This window comes from Pseudorca crassidens, chromosome Y, assembly GCF_039906515.1.
Source record: "Pseudorca crassidens isolate mPseCra1 chromosome Y, mPseCra1.hap1, whole genome shotgun sequence".
Taxonomy (NCBI): Eukaryota; Metazoa; Chordata; class Mammalia; order Artiodactyla; family Delphinidae; genus Pseudorca; species Pseudorca crassidens.
In genome coordinates, this window is record NC_090318.1 from 7,411,426 (window position 1) to 7,428,010 (window position 16,585).

The 16,585-nt window shown below is 50.7% G+C and overlaps 1 protein-coding gene across 4 annotated transcripts in view; it reads left to right on the plus strand.

Annotated features, from left to right (window-relative positions):
• Positions 1-4,003: 4,003 nt before the first annotated feature.
• Positions 4,004-16,585, plus strand: part of LOC137217790 (protein Shroom2-like) — a 140,960-nt gene continuing 128,378 nt past the window's right edge. For 2 of the 4 annotated variants that reach the window (XM_067724728.1, XM_067724730.1), the window contains exon 1: positions 4,005-4,365. In XM_067724728.1, the coding sequence (XP_067580829.1) occupies positions 4,201-4,365 (165 nt within the window). In that variant the 5' untranslated portion in view covers positions 4,005-4,200. Of the gene's footprint in view, positions 4,366-16,585 lie in introns of all 4 variants that reach the window. The other 2 variants (XM_067724731.1, XM_067724729.1) reach the window with 2 other exon arrangements.

The window sequence follows — 16,585 nt, forward strand, 5'->3', positions numbered from 1 at the left end:
TCTAGAGCACAGGCTCAGTAGTTGTGGTGCATGGGCCCAGTTGCTCCATGGCACGTGGGATCTTCCCGGACCAGGGCTCGAACCCATGTCCCCTGCATTGGCAGGCGTATTCTTAACCACTGCACCACCAGGGAAGTCCAGGATTCGCTATTGATTAAATCTCTGAAAGTCGGTTCAATTTGCCCTTGGTTGACTAATTCATTGACTGTTGAGCAAGTGAAGGCAGAGCTCACTTTCATTTCACCCATTTCCTCTCTATCAAAGGAAACAAGCCTCAGACTGGAAAAGGTGGCACACACACACCCGAGGCTATTGAATGCCCAGGTGTGGACGCTTGGAGGATGCTCCTTGGGTCTGGAGGGTATATGCTCAGCCTCATGTTCTGAGCAGTGAAGATGAAAGTCCAAAAAGTGAGAAGCTACACAGAACAAATGTGCCCTGGGCTTTCCAGAAGGACAAAAGCTACGTGCTGACAAACATACTCCACTCTCAGAAATTCTGGCCGAGCTGTGAGTTCCTAGAAGAGAAAGCTGTCACCACTAGAAGTCCACACTGGTTCAATGTCATACTGAATTCTTTCAAAAGGGGTGCAAGGTTGATAAATTGGGACTATGCCTTTCATTCACAAGACAGTGAAAATTTCACAAGATTGACAGTCTTGTCATAATATGTCAGACATGATACAGAAGTTTAGGTGTGACAGGACCACAGGCAGATGTGCTCAACTGTGTAATCCCAAGAATGTTGATGAAAGATTTATGAGGGGCTGAGAGGAGAGCATCTATCTCACAGCAGGCCACACATGGTGTGGCGCTGTCCCTTTCATCATGTTTATTAATGTGAACGTAGACAGCTTTATAAATATTCAAATGATGCTAACTCGGAAGGGAGGCCTAATGTGAAGATTAAAAAAAAAAACAAACTCAGCAGAATGATGTTTAGTAAGGATGAAGGTAAATTTACACCTAAGTTCAAGGAATGACAGTATAACACTTTCAAGTGGCAGATGGGTGATCTGACAATGATTATACAGTGAACATAAAATGTTAAAGACGACTTCAGCTGTGATTTATGAAGGCAATGATTTCATGCTTTAGTGAATCTAATGGTCTGAATAGTTCAGCCCCAGGTAAGATCTGAGATTTAAACTGAGTTTTTTTTTTTTTTTTTTTTTCGGTATGCGGGCCTCTCACTGTTGTGGCCTCTCCCGTTGCGGAGCACAGGCTCCGGACGCGCAGGCCCAGTGGCCACGGCTCACGGGCCCAGCCGCTCCGCGGCATGCGGGATCTTCCCAGACCAGGGCACGAACCTGTGTCCCCTGAATCGGGAGGCGGACTCTCAACCACTGCGCCACCAGGGAAGCCCTAAACTGAGATTTTTGTCAATACTAGCTTTAACTGGGGGCAGCATGTTTTGGGATAGGGGACGTGCATAAACTCTAGGTGCATTTATATGGTCCTTTAACTTTTGGTTGATCATATACATCTTTTTATTTATTTTTCCCATCCACTTTTAACTTAATGTATCTAGGCCATGCCACGAGTCTTTCGGGGTCTTAGTTCCCAGACCAGGGATTGACCCGGGGCCCTTCGCAGTGAAAGCGTGGAGTCCTAACCACTGGACCACGAGGGAATTCCCTCCATCCACTTTTTTTTTTTTTTTTTTTTTGCGGTACGCGGGCCTCTCACTGTTGCGGCCTCTCCCGTTGCGGAGCACAGGCTCCGGACGCGCAGGCTCAGCGGCCATGGCTCAAGGGCCCAGCCGCTCCGCGGCATGTGGGATCTTCCCGGACCGGGGCACGAACCCGCGTCCCCTGCATCGGCAGGCGGACTCAACCACTGCGCCACCAGGGAAGCCCCCACTTTTTTTTTCTTTAGTTTACTTATTTTTGGTCAATCCTCACAACATGTGGGATCTTGGTTTCCCGACCAGGGATTGAACCCGTGCCCCCTGCACTGGAAGTGCAGAGTCTTAACCACTGGCCCACCAGGGAAGTTCCCCCCAACCACTTTTTAAATTAAACTTTTTATTTAGAGATAATTATAGATTCACATGTAGTTGTAAGAAATAATACAGGGACCTCCTTTGTATCCTTTAACCCCACTTCTCCCAATGGGATCATCCCGGAAAATGACAGCATACTGTCACAACCAGGATGTCAACATTGATACAATCTGGGCTTCCCTGGTGGCGCAGTGGTTAAGAATCCGCCTGCCAGTGCAGGGGACACGGGTTTGAGCCCTCATCTGGAAAGATCCCACATGCCGCAGAGCAACTAAGCCCGTGCGCCACAACTACCGAGCCCGCGTGCCTAGAGTCTGTGCTCCACAAGAGAAGCCACTGCAATGAGAAGCCGGCACCACAAGGAAGAGTAGCCCCTGCTCGCCACAACTAGAGAAAGCCCGTGCACAGCAATGAACACCGGACGCAGCCAAAAATAAAGAAATAAAGGAATAAATTTATTTTAAAAAAATTGATACAATCCACCAAGCTTATATATAGGCGTGTATTTAGTCCTGTGCAATTTAATGTGACCACCACAGCGAAGGTACACTTGAGATGGATTTTTACAGGCACCTTCCTTTCAAGTCTCCATTTACAAAGGAAAAGTCACCTCATTCTTCTAACTAGAGGCATTCTGGACACGGCAGCTTGGAGTTATTTATGAGGCGGTAACCCCGTGCCCAGCGCCATGACCGCTGCCCAGGGGAGCTTGCTCTCTTTCTTCAGTTGTCCGGATAAGATGCAACTGATCAGCCACAGAACCAGAGAATGAAAATCTCTCTTGACCGCGAAAGACACTGGGACTGCTGCTGAGATTCCTCGTCCTGGCTCTGCAGCGGCAGATCCCAGACAAGGACTCAGGGACCCCTGACTCTCTGTTCTGCGCTCTCCTGGCTTGTCCTTGCCACCTACTTCCTGCATCATCACCTGGATGAAGCGTCTTCGAGGAACCAGCTGTTTCCTAGCGTCCAGCTACAGAACAGTAATATACCTAATACGTCAAGTCCTCAGGGCACAATTGTACCAAAGGGAGAGCGGGGTTTGAACGCAATGACTTCCTCAGCTGTAACTATAGAAAGAGCCAACACCGGCCACTCGGTAACTGGGCTGCAGCGCCGGACAATGCGGGCGCGCGCAGAGGGCTCCAGGGACCCGCCATCCCGCTGCCCTGCGCTGGGGGCACAGTGGGCCGGCGCGGGGACAGGCGGGCGGCACGCGGGTGGGCGCGGGTCGGCGGCGGGGACCCCCGCGGCGCTCCCGGCCTCACCTGCGCGGCCGCCCACCGCCCGCGGTCCGCGAGAACAAAGGCGGGGGCGCCAGCCGGCCGCGCGCTCCAAGATGGAGGGCGCCGGGGGCTCCGGCCGCCGCTGGGCCCGCCTCGCCCGGGCCCGCCTCGCCCCGGCCCGCCCCGCGCGGGCGCTTCCGCCGCCTCACCTGCCGCGCCTAGGCCACCCGAACAGCGAGCGGACGTGCCCCGAGCCTCCGAGGGCGGCCCGGCGCCCGAGACGGAGGAGGGGCCCCCGGACCTCTAGCCCCCGCCCCCGCCCGCCCTCTGGCACCGCGGGTCGCGCCCCTCACCCCGAGCGCGCGCCCCCCACTCCGCCCCCCAGGCCTCCGCGCGCCCCGAGCGTGAGCTTCGGCCCCGGCCCCCAGTACACTGCGCTCGGCTGGCGGCGCGAGGTCCTGAGCGCGCTCCCAGCCTCGGGGCGACTTGGGGAGCCCCGGGCGCGCGCTCCCAACCCCCGCGCCTCTCCCCGCCCCTCCCACCGCCGGCGGCCGCGGGGGTCCCGGACGGCGCGCCTCTCCCCCCACTCCGCCTCCCACCCTCCGGGCAACTCGAGGGAACCCGAGCGCTCGCCCCGCCCCCTGCCCCCCGAGCGGCGCGAGCCCCCGAGCGCGCGCCGGACCCCGCCGCTCCCCGCCCCCTCCCCGCGGGCCCGCCCCCTCCGGGGCCCGCCCTCCCCCGCGCGCCGCGCCGCGCCGCGCCGCGCAGCGCCGCGCGTTCTGCCGGCTCCCTCCCTGTCCGGGGCCGGTACTTTCCTCCCAAGTTGCAGCGCAAGTTTGCCAGTGGCCGGCGGCGGCGGGGCGCCGGGAGCCTCCCTCGCCCTCGGCCGGCCGGGGCTCCCCCGAGTGCATGGGCGCAGGTCGGGCGGCCCTGGGGGCCTGAGCGGCCGCGCCGCCTCCGAGCCCCGCGCCATGGAGGGCGCAGAGCCCCGTGTGCGGCCAGAGCGCCTGGCAGAGGCCGAGGCGCGGGCGGCCGATGGCGGGCGCCTGGTGGAGGTGCAGCTGATCGGCGGCGCCCCTTGGGGCTTCACCCTGAAGGGCGGCCGCGAGCACGGTGAGCCGCTGGTTATCACGAAGGTACGGAGGGCGCGGGACACGCACGGTGACAGCCGGGAGGTGGCCTGGGGCCGAGGGACTCGTCGGGGGGTAGGTACGCTGGAGGGGGTGTCCAGTTCGCGCCCCCGGGCCCAGGACGCGCGTCCGCCCAGGTCACCTGCGAGGACGTGGGTAGTAGGACTCGCATAGGTGTGTGGTCCGGGCGCCACCTTGGTCCCTCTGCGTTGTTTCCCGGTCCTGCTGGCTCCCAGCGCCGCGGTTTCAATGGCTCCTGTTCCGGGTCCCCTCCCCTCCCCCTCCTGGGAAGGGCCTGGCAGGGTCCCCTGTCACTCCCGGCTTCGCCTGTGCCGGCCTGCACCTGTGGGCCTACCCAGAGGTCGGGGAGGGACATTCCCACGTGCCGGGGGTGGACAGAGACGTCCCCACCTGTGTTTGCCTGTCTAGGTATTTGTTTCTGCACCCCTTGGACCTGCACCCGTTATCGCTAGGAAGCCCAGACTAGCAGCTGCCGCCAGCCGAGCTTCTCGATTCCCAAAAGCCCATCAATATTTATTGACTTTCGCTTCCAGCCCTAGACCCACGGCGCTCTGGATACCTGCAAAAACAAATTGAAACTTTTCGTCGTCCTTTATGAAAGTGGGGTTTGAGCCCCCAAAATAAGTTCCTAGTGTGTGTGTGTGTGTGTGTGTGTGTGTGTGTGTGTGTGTAGGGGTAACTTTGAATTCTCTTGTCTCGAAACAGAAAACCATCTTGAAACTTACCAGCCGAACCCGTATAAACCTGTAAAAAGCACACAGAGAGCAAACCAGTCGTCCTGTTTTCTTCTGGTTAAAAGTGTCTGTTGGTCAGTTTCTCTGGGAAGGTCTGGGCCGCGCCATTCCTGGGGACAAAGTTCCCTTTAAAATGCAAAAATTCTTGGCTTCTAGTAGCGTTTGAAGGTGACTTACTGGTTTTCTCTGCTTTCCTGCTTCACCACAGCAGGAAGAACTAAAGTGACTCCTAACCCACCCCACCGGATTGAATTTGGGAGGCGGTGTGGCTTTGTTGTCTAGATGGTAAATGAGACACTCAACTTCTGATCTTTATTTTCTCTCATTTTTATATTTATAAAACTAGAGACTCTGAGGGGAGACGTGCACTGAATTTATGTGGAACCGGGGAAAGAGGCTGTCATTGTTGTTATAAGTTTCACCCATGTGCAAACCCATTAATGAATTGGATTCTTTGGAAAAATGTATGTGGTGGAGTAGCCATAGAGTGTACACCTTGTGCAGGACAGGCATTTCCTGCATATACGTGTATTAAGGCACAGTAGCCTGTGCCTTTTCAATAATAAAAGTTTTACTGGGCATTTCTCATGGTAAAAGTTAAAAAGATATCAGGTAAGTTACTCAGACTTTTATCGTTTCTAGAGCTTCTTTTAAAAAAGAATATGCGTGCGCGCGTGCGATTCAACCTGTCTTCCTCGGACCTGTCTTTACAGCAGATGGAGTAAGTCGTAAAACATTATTTAAGATGACATCTTGCTTTTTGGGCTTATGCAGTGTAAGAAAGCTGGACTTAAACTCTAAAATTCAGTTGTTTGACCGGAAGCCGGAGAAGGGGACCTCCTCCTTTCTCTGTACCTCAAGTTCTAAAAAACCCCGGGCATTCTTAGTTGTTTCTCCTCAGCTTGTGCAAGAGGACCCTGTTCTAGAAACTGAAGGAGGTGGGCAGTAAAACCCACGGACACACACCAGGGCCTAATCAGGGCACAGGAGGCAGGCAGTCTGCTCCTGATTGGGCCCCTGGGTTGGCTGTCACCGTAGTTGCTAAGGTGTGTGGGTAGGTAGGGCTAGGCTGGTAGCGGTGTACACGCCCTGCCTTTCCAGATCGTGCTTCAGGATTTTGCAGAAATAAAACTGCTTCTGAGTCTTATCTGAGACGCTCATATGTCCCTCCCTTAAACTGCTGCTTGGTTTTTGTAGGTGCTTTACTGTGACTGGAGATATGTGGTTTCTTTGCTTAGGATGGAGAGGATTCAGGACAGTTTGGGACATCTGTGACAGATTTCCATGCACACTTGTGTACACATGCACACACGTGTCCTCACACGTGTGCTCACACATGCCACAAACGTGTGCTCACACATGCATGTGTATATTCCTTAACCACACATTGTATTGCAGGGTATTTGCAGTATTTCACCTACTTGTCTTTTCTCCTGCATTAAGTCATCACTGATGCATGTTTACAATTCAACAGCTGGTAATTAACTGTCACATTATTAGAGAAGGATAAAGGAAAGCGTGTCCATTATAATCACTTAAAACATGGAAATAGACTGTTGTGGCGGAGGCTGGGGAAATTTGTTCCACCTCCAGAATGTAGATTAATCCAAGGTTTGAATCTCCCTTTCCCGGCACCTACTAAAAAATCTTTAGGGCGCGTTAGATAATAGGCCTTCTAATGGCTTTTTTGTTTTCATTTAAAAAACCTTGTAATTAAATTGTTACATGTTAGAGCCCTGGGATATTATACAGCTCATTTCTAACAATCTGACTTGGAAGAAGCTTGATCCAGTGTAAGAGGATGCACTCTGTTTACGATGATGATGTCTCAGTTGAAAGCCTCATAGGAGTGTACATCTTAGAACTGGAAGTGATGCCAAGAACAAGGCTGGTTCAATCCCTGATCTCCTGATGGAGTTTTTTATTTTATTTATTTATTCATTCATTTATTTTTGGCTGTGTTGGGTGTTCGTTGCTGCCCACGGGCTTTCTCTAGTTGCGGCGAGGGGGGGCTACTCTTCATTGCGGTGCGCGGGCTTCTCATTGCAGTGGCTTCTCTTGTTGCGGAGCACGGGCTCTAGGCGCGTGGGCTTCAGTAGTCATGGCTCGTGGGCTCAGTAGTTGTGGCTCGCGGGCTCTAGAGCGCAGACTCAGTAGTTGCGGCGCACAGGCTTAGTTGCTCCGCAGCGTGTGGGATCTTCCCGGATGAAGGCTCGAACCCATGTCCCCTGCATTGGCAGGCGGATTCTTAACCACTGCGCCACCAGGGAAGCCCCTTGATGGAGTTTCATTAGCCCATTTTGTAGATGAAACAGCTAAGGCCAAGGAGGGTTCAGTGGTGTGCCCTGAGGTCACAAACCTGGCAAATCTTGAGAAGCGTCCTCAGGACCAGATCTTGACCCTGCATGTCTCTGCTTTCTCTCCACGTGCTGCCATCTGCTCTTGTCTGGAATCCCTTGCAATGCCATCTTCAGTAACTTTGTCACATCCTATGAGGGTTTTTCAGCCTTGGCACTACCGATGTTCTGGCCTGGATGTGTCTTTGCTGGGGGCGGGGGCGCTGTCCTATGCATTGTAGGGTGTCCAGCAGCAACCCTGGCCTTTGCCCACTGACACCACCCCCCAGGTGTGACAACCAGAAAAGTCTGCACATGTTGCCAGATGTCTCCCGGGCACAGGTCACCCTCGCTAGAGTGACTGTACATCACTTTTGCTTTGAAAGGATTTTAGCTTTGAACGCGTGTGCTGAATTCTTCCTTCTGAAGATACTCAGAGGCCCCTGGCATAGTCAGCTTTGGCCGGGAAGGCTGTTTTCTTCCTAAGCGCTCGCTGGCCCTGGTGATAGGCTTTATTTACATAGTAAAACTCAAACAAATACTTGCTTCATCTGCATTTTTGTATCTGGAAAAAGGAAATGGAAGCAGGAACTCCCGAGTGCTGTGTTTCATGGGCATTCAGCGGGGCTGCTCGGGGAGGACTGCCTTTTCTCTGGGTCGGGTTTGCAGTTACAGGGATACTGACTTCCCGGGAGTGGCATTCCTGGAATTCAAAGTGCACACTTGAAGTCCCCCAGCAAAGTGGCAACCAGATTTGTGACCATTCGTTACGTTGACACTGACTTGTAGGTTGATGTATTACCAGGGCTGGAAGAGACACAGAACCCCAGTGTTTCATACTGCTGTCGGAGGGGAGCAGAAATAATGTCCGTGCCTTAAGCTCCAAAGACTCTGACTTGTTAGTGTTTCTGAGACTGTGCTTTGATGCGGGGCCTCTCAGGACCTGTGTAAGCAGGTGCGATGTTGTACGTGGTCCTGCTATCTGCGTGGCGCCTTCTTTCCCCATCAGCTCAGCAAGTGTTAAAGTTCCGTGGGCGTGGCTAGGGCCTGCTTTCTAGTGTGGCCCTGGAGGGGCTAGAACTCCAGGAGGGGAGGGCCTGCTTTCTAACGTGGCCCTGGAGGGACTAGAACTCCAGGAGGGCCCTTGGGGATTCGTTAGGAGACCTTAAGTGGGCCAGCTGGGTGTCAGCAGGCCCCCTTCGGCCTCAGGAATGTTTGTGAACCGGGGAAGGAATGAAGCCCCTGGCCCTCCTTTTCACCGTTTCTTAGCCCTCCCTGCCCCTTCCCGCCAAGAATGCGAGAGAGCCTCAGCCAGGAGCTCCAAAGAGGACAGTAATTTGGGCCTGGCCTGGTCCCACGGGCGGCTCCTTTGGGAACCCGTTGATTTTCAGGTTGCCTTTGGGGACCAGAGCCGTCCTGGGGGTGGTGCGGGGGAGCTGGGGCTTGGGGTACCCAGCCTGACGCACCCTCTCGGGAGCCTTTAGACCGTGCGGCGTTCGCTGGATGCCAGGCCGTGTCCTTAAACGTCCTTCTTGGTCTGCACGCTGAAGGCGGGGTGGAGGGGAAGCGGGGCGCATTTCTGGGGGGTTGGCGCACACACCCAGGTGGCACATGTCCTGTGTCAGCCGTTAGAGCTCCTGATGGCGGAGGCTTGGGGCAGAGACTAGCTGCCGGTTGGGGGTGGGAGGTCCCTTCCGCGGTGGTCTGAAAGGGGCTCCGTTTCACGGGCTGTGCTGAGTCACGGTCGTTGGTGACCTGGCAACCCTGGTCAGGACAAGTTGTTGTCTGGACGTCCTTGTATTTGCCCCCAAGAGCCAAGTTCTTTATCAGTTACCACTGAAGGCTGTGAAAAAGGGTGGGGGGGGGGGTGTTGAATTCAGCTGTGTATCGGGAACCGATGGATCTCAGCCTCTCTGGGTTTTGCTGGATGTCGGTGTCGAAGCACAGTCCCACGTCAGCACCCATCTAAGGACCGCTGCCGCTTTCCCAGGGCTCCATAGAAATAGATGGTGGGTGGGCGAGGGCTGGGCGCCCCTCCTCGGCAGACCCAGGTGCTGTGGGTACCGTTATGGCCGAGGCAACTCCTGGGCACTGTGAGATCCCAGCCTCTTGGAGGCCAGCTGCAGTTTGCTGATTGTTCAGAGGAGTGTAATGCCGGAGACTCATTTGTATTTAAAAATTAATAGTACGGTTAAAAAAAAAAAAGAAGGGTGAGTTTTCTTTCCTGTGCTGAAACCCCTTTCCAGTTGGTGGAAAGGCAAGACCTGTCTTGCCAGCTGGCATGCAGATATATCTTTATTCCCCTGTCCCAGCCTGTGCCTAGCTGGGTCCTGTTAGTTCTTACCCCTGGTCCTCCTGAGGTGTTTTGGGTGCAGGGGTGGGAAGTCTGGCAGAGAGACCCAAGTCCCATCCCGAGCTCTGGTGCTGGAGCTTTGAGGTGCAGTGGGTGGGGGGTTCTTCCTCTCGTAGAAATTAATTCAGCAGGACTCACATCTATAAATCCAGAAGCTTCCACAGTGTGAAAAGCTATAAACGTAAGCTGTCCATCACACTTCTGCATCGTGATGGATTTTGCCCTTCCTGGTTCAGTTATGAGTGCTTCGTAACGTGTCCTAACACTCATCTTTTGAAAAGAAGAAAACAGGTTTGCCCGAGAGCTAAATGTAGAAGAGAATGAGAATGGAAGGCTCATAAAAATAGCCGTTTTCACCTTGTCCTAACTATCTGGGATCTCTTAATTCACCTTCCCATTTCTCGGCCAAAGAAACCGGGCTCCCAGCTTGCAGAGGGCTGGCTTTTCTACTTGGGAGGCATTTTGGGGCTGTCCTCCTGCCGAAGTTGCTTTGTGTCAGCATGCAAATGAACCTGGATTTGAGGATTTCTTCGGGGCTCTGGGGAGCTTTTCTCCTTGTACACTGGGCGCAGTGTAAACAGTCAACGAGATAATTTAAGGACTTAAAGGCTGAACAGACTTTTCATTCAGTCTTACCTCTTTTACTTTTCATGCACTGCAGTCAGGCATGGGGCCATCCTTTGATGAGAAATTATGCAAGCCGCACTCTTCCAAGCTGCAATTTCCACCCACACGAAGGGTTTTGAAAGCCCTCAGGGTTGCATATTGCTCTTTTGGTCTTTTTAAAACCTTGCCAGTGCTCAACAGAGGGAGGGTGTATTCTGGAAGAATTGTTTTCCTGTTACCTTGCTGGATTCGATATTTGCATGGCCCTGTGGTAGGTGGAGCCTGTTTCCCTGACCAGTGCGAATGTTAAGGCCTCTCTTTGGGGGAACATATCTTAGTGGAAGGACGACGGTAGGATATGGTTAAAAAATAATTGGACTAACTTTATTTTAGGTTCGAACAACTAAGGTTGTTACGAAAAGCCAGGATTTTCTGAATTGCAATGCAGAGGTGACTTTTTTTTTTTAACCTGGGCTGTTTTTCTGAAATCTCCTGGGTATGAAGTTGGAGGTAATGTCTGCCGCCTCTGTGGGATGGGTCTGGAAGAACAGTGCTCTACGTGGCCTGGGAAGGGTTGGGATTGTCTTTCTTTTGGCCAAAGGTGACTAAGACTTTCAGATCAAAGGCAAATTGTGAAGGTCAACAAGAACCCAGGCAGGGTAGATTGTGTGGGCTCTAAAGGCAACATTTTACTTATTCAAGGGAGGAAAGACACAAAATGTTAGTGTATCTTTTTTTTTTTAGTGTATCTTTTTGAGATTTGTTTTTATTTTTATCAGAGTGGCTCTTGCAGGGTTGAAATAATCAAATAGTTCTGCAGGGCTTGTTATCATACCAGCAGTTCCCCACTGTCATTTCCTCTTCCCTAGAGAAGCTATTGAAACTTTTTAGCTGATTTCTTTGGGCATTTGCCCATATTCTATACGGCTGCTACTTTCATTGTTCCGTTTCGGGATAACTGTTGACTTCCCACTATGGGAGCTTGGGACGTAGTCTTTTTTTCCACACCAGCTACCCAGACACATACCTTGGGCCCCCATACTCCCAACGTAACTCCATCATAATTTTGGTTAGAAGAGGGTTTTTTCAACCTTAGCATCACTGACGTTTGGGGCCACCTAGTTCTTTGTCGTGGGGGGCCGTCCTCTGCCCTGTGGGAGCAGCATTCCTGGCCTCCACCCCCGAGAAGCCAGTACAGATTCCTCCGTCTCCGGTAGCTGAGATGGTCAGAAACGTCTCCAGACGTTGCCAGATGTCCACTGGGGGACAGAAATCGCCCCCTTTGAACTGGGAGTTTGGGATGAGCAGATGTAAACTATTGTATGTAGGATGGATAAACAATAGGGTCCTACTGTAGAGCACAGGGAACTGTATTCAGTGTCCTGTGGCAAGCAATAATGGAAAAGAATATTAAAAAAAAAGAATGTCTCTATGTGTAGAACTGGGTCACTTTGCTGTACAGCAGAGATTGGCGCACATTGTAAATCAACTCTACTTCAATAAAAAAAATAAAATTAAAAAAAAAAAAAACCCTGTGCGCTGAGAAGACCATGGTTCGGGGGAGAGTCATGTGTCACAGTGTTCATTGCGGCGCTCTTTGCAGGGGCCAGGACCTGGGGGCATCCTGGCTGTCCGTCGACAGATTAATGGGTGGGGAAGATGGCTGGTGGGGGGCGGCCGCGTGGCACGGGGAGATCAGCTCGGTGCTTTGTGACCACCTGGAGGGGTGAGATAGGGAGGGTGGGAGGGAGGGAGACAAAAGAGGGAGGAGACGTGGGGATGTATGTATGCGGGTGGCTGACCCACTTTGTTGTACAGCAGGGGCCGACACACCATTGTGGAGCAATTGTACTCCAATGAGGATGTTAGAAAAGAAAAACTAATATGAATACAAAAAAAAAATAAATGCTAAAGCATCTTGCTAATATGTAGAAAAAGTTATTTAAAGACAAAATTTATTTTTAAAATTTGTTTTTCGTCTCATAATTGACAGAATAAAATGTTACAGCATTTGCAAAAAAATAAAATAAATTGCCCCCTTTGAGAACCACTTGGTTAGCAGTATTCGGTGTGTGTGTTATTTTGAATGCCAGTGCCAACACTTGCTGAGCCTGCTGGTGCAAACTATGATTATTTCTCCTGCACAAGTTTTCATAACCACCAAGTGTAAGGATACGCTTTGTTTCTTTGCCTGATTTTCTATGTGCATATCGTTGATTCATCCGCCGCATCTTCCCCAGTTGCAAAAAATCTTTTACTATATTCAGACACAGGGCGGGTCGTCTTTTGAGACCTTCTCTATCTGAGAATGTCATTATTTTACCTTGACAGTAAATGGACTGTTGGGTGTGCAAGTCTGAGTTGGAGACGGTTTTCCCTAGGCACTTTCTTTGCAGGTGGTGTTCTAACCTCTGCAGGTGTACAGTATTGTTGGGGAGACAACAGAGCTTTCTGTTTCTTTTCTTTTTTTAATTTAATTAATTTATTTTTATTTCTGGCTGCGTTGGGTCTTCGTTGCTGCACGTGGGCTTTCTCTGGTTGCGGCAAGCGGGGGCTACTCTTCGTTTTGGTGCGCGGGCCTCTCATTGAGGTGGCTTATCTTGCTGCAGAGCACGGGCTCTAGGCGCGCGGCCTTCAGTAGCTGTGGCACGCGGGCTCAGTAGTTGTGGCTCGCGGGCTGTAGAGCACAGGCTCAGTAGTTGTGGCGCACGGACTTAGTCGCTCTGCGGCATGTGGGATCTTCCCGGACCAGGGCTGGAACCCGTGTCCCCAGCGTTGGCAGACGGATTCTTAACCACTGCACCACCGAGAAGGTCCCAAAGCTTTCTGTTTCTTAGTCCTTTGCACTAACTCTAATTTTTTCTGTCGTATTTTTCTTTTCTCTGTATTTTTGTTCTTCTCCGGAGATTTTGTACAGCCTTATCTTCCAACCCTTCCATTGAGTTTTAAATGTGTGCTTTTGGGTTTTTTTTTATTTCCAGAGTTGTTTGTTTTTTGTTTGTCTGTTTGTTTTGTTAGTGTTGTTCTCGAATGTTCCTTTTTGATACCATACTGATCTTGTTTCATGGTTCTTCTTTCATATCTTTGAGAATATTCACTGGTTTTACAAAATGTCTTCTTGCTGTGTAGATTCCGTTTCTGAGCTCCGCTGCTTTTTGTGTGTTTGTTTGCCTTCTGTTGGGGGCTCAGTTCGTCCTTGCCGTCTGCAGGTATGTAAGAGTGGGTGACCACAATGCGTTTTGGAGGGTGGTGCATGTGGGTGAATGATCTAGCCAGGCTGCTTCTCTGGGGACTCCTTTAAGGCCATAGCTTCGCTTGTTTCTTTTGCGCTGGTCACATCCCTTCAGATAGTAATGTTTTCCTCTACTGAACGTAAGTTTCTGGTGTAGGGCAGATTTGAACGTTGGTGCGAGGTTTGCCAGTTTGGAGGAGCCCTGCTTTGCTTGGCGACGTGAGAGTGGTCATCTCTGCCTCCTGCTGTGGCCACAGTGGTTCCAGTTTGGAGAGAACGTCTTGCATATGTAGCTGAATCGTGCACTCTGTCCTTAACCTTTTCTCACCCTTAATCCTTCAGGCTGTCAAACTAGAATCATTCCCACTTCACTATATTGACACAGGGGTGAAATGAGTCAGTATGGAAAGCTAGCTCTAGTAGATTTTTTTTTTTTTTTTACATTTTAAAAATTCTATTTATTTATTTTTGGCTGCATTGGGTCTTTGTTGCTGTGTGCGGGCTTTCTCTAGTTGCGAAGAGCGGGGGCTACTCTTCTTTGTGGTGCACGGGCTTCTCATCCCGGGGGCTTCTCTTGTCGCGGAGCACAGGCTCTAGGCACGTGGGCTTAAGTAGTTGTGGCTCGTGGGCTCAGTAGTTGTGGCTCACGGCCTCTAGAGCGCAGGCTCAGTAGTTGTGGCACACGGGCTTAGTTGCTCTGCGGCATGCGGGATCTTCCCGGACCAGGGCTCGAACCCGTGTCCCCTGCATTGGCAGGCGGATTCTTAACCACTGTGCCACCAGGGAAGCCCTAGTTCTAGTAGATTTAAATTCCATCTCTCCTCCGCCTTCCCCCCTTTCCCCTACTTCATCCTGCTTCACTAAGAATTTGGAAAACTATAAAAAGTAATGTGAAAAAATTTCTTAAAAAAGTAATGTTAATGTATGAAATTGCCAATTTATTATGGAAAGACTTTAAGCTGGATTTTGTATGGCAACATTTTAATGCGTCTCCTAGAGATTTTGGTACTTATTCTGACTGTTTAGCATTGGATTTGTAGAAAAGCATTTAATTCAAATACACATCTTATGCCAAGCACCAGTACATTATTTGTGCTATTTACAGCCTACTGGAAGTGATTATTTCCTCCTTTCCACCAAAAACTGGGGGTTTTTTTTGTTTTTTTTTTTCCAAAAACTGGTTTTTTAAAAATATATTTATTGGGGCTTCCCTGGTGGCGCAGTGGTTGAGAGTCCGCCTGCCGATGCAGGGGATACGGGTTCATGCCCCGTTCCGGGAGGACCCCACATAATATATATATATTATATATAATATATATATATTTATTTAGGCTGTACCGGGTCTTAGTTGTGGCATGCGGGATCTTTAGTTGCAGCATGCAGGCTCTTTAGTTGCGGCATGCGTACTCCCAGTTGTGGCATGTGGACTTTTAGTTGCAGCAGGCATGTGGGATCCCCAACCAGGGATGGAACCTGGGCCCCCGCATTAGGAGCGTGGAGTCTTAACCACTGGACCACCAGGGAAGTCCCTAAAGTATTTTTGAATAATACTGGTCTTTCTTTTTTATAATATTAATGAAAGGTGGCTCTTTCAGATCAATGTGATATTCAGAAGAATTGGATTTTAAAAAGTGGTTTGGGAAGTGAAAATAGTAGGAAAGATGAAGGTTAAATATCCCATGGCAACAAACTCCATTTCTTCACCGCTTTGCTTTCTGGCAGTAGAAAATCTTTCAGGGCATGGAGTCAGACCCACAGGCTTGGTAGAGATGCTATCTGTTTACTGGAGCCTGTGTCTCCTTTTCCTTCTGCACATGCTGCTGGACTACACTTCCCAGATTCCCTTGCAGCTATGAGGCCATAGTTCTACCCAATCAGAAGCAAGTAGAAGTGATGCAGGCCATTTACCGCCTGTCGTGCTTTCCTCTTCTGGTTGTCTGGAATGAAGATGGTCCTGGGGCAGAGCCTCATCAGCACGGGTCCCTGAAAGCCTGAGGAGGAAGCTAGCTGACCATAGCCTGGTTACCCTCCCAGTAGTACCAGTATATGAGCAAGAAATAAGCCTCTGTTGTATTTGGGCCATTACACGTTTCTTTGATTACTCACTACAAGAGTTAGACCATTCTAACAAACGAAATCTGGAGAGAAATCAGGAATTTTCTTTTTTGTTGTTGTTGTTTTTTTGTTCTGTTTGTTTGTTTTAAATTTTTATTGGAGTATAGTCGGTTTACAGTGTTGTAAATAGTTTATAGTATAGTTTCTGCTGTACAGCAAAGTGAGTCAGTTATAATATACATATATCCACTCTTTTTTAGATTCTTTTCCCATATTGGTCATTACAGAGTACTGAGAAGAGTTCCCTGTGCTCTACAGTAGATCCTTATTAGTTATCTATTTTATATGTAGTGGTGTGCATACGTCAATCCCAGTCTCCCAATTTATCCCTCCCCCCCCGTTACCCCCCTTGGTAACCATAAGTTTGTTTTCAAAAGTTTTCCTTTTAATGAATACCGCTAGCTTTAAGAGACTGAATGTATAATGTTTAATCTACACCCATACAGAGGGAATGATTATTTACTTTGCAGACGGAATCACTGTGGGTGTCCAATTAGCATGTGGCTCATTCCCTGCACACTTATTAGGTAAAATGAGACCTGCGTGCTCAGAAGTTTCGCTTCTTTCCACTGTAGCTTTTCCCTCAGCTGGTAATTTAATTTTCACCCCGTGTTGCTTTGCCTTCCCCTCCCTGCAGACGATTGCCTGGGAGCTATGGAGAGGTGGGGCAGAGGCGGGGAGGCTCCCGGGTCCAGCTCCTTAGCCCCCTGGGAGGGCTGACCACAGGAGGGGAGGGTGGCTGCCCGGCCGCCCCGCCGGTATGATGTCAGGGCGTGCACCTTTCTCCTGGTTGAATTGTGCTTTACTCACCACTTTGGTTCAAGTGCAG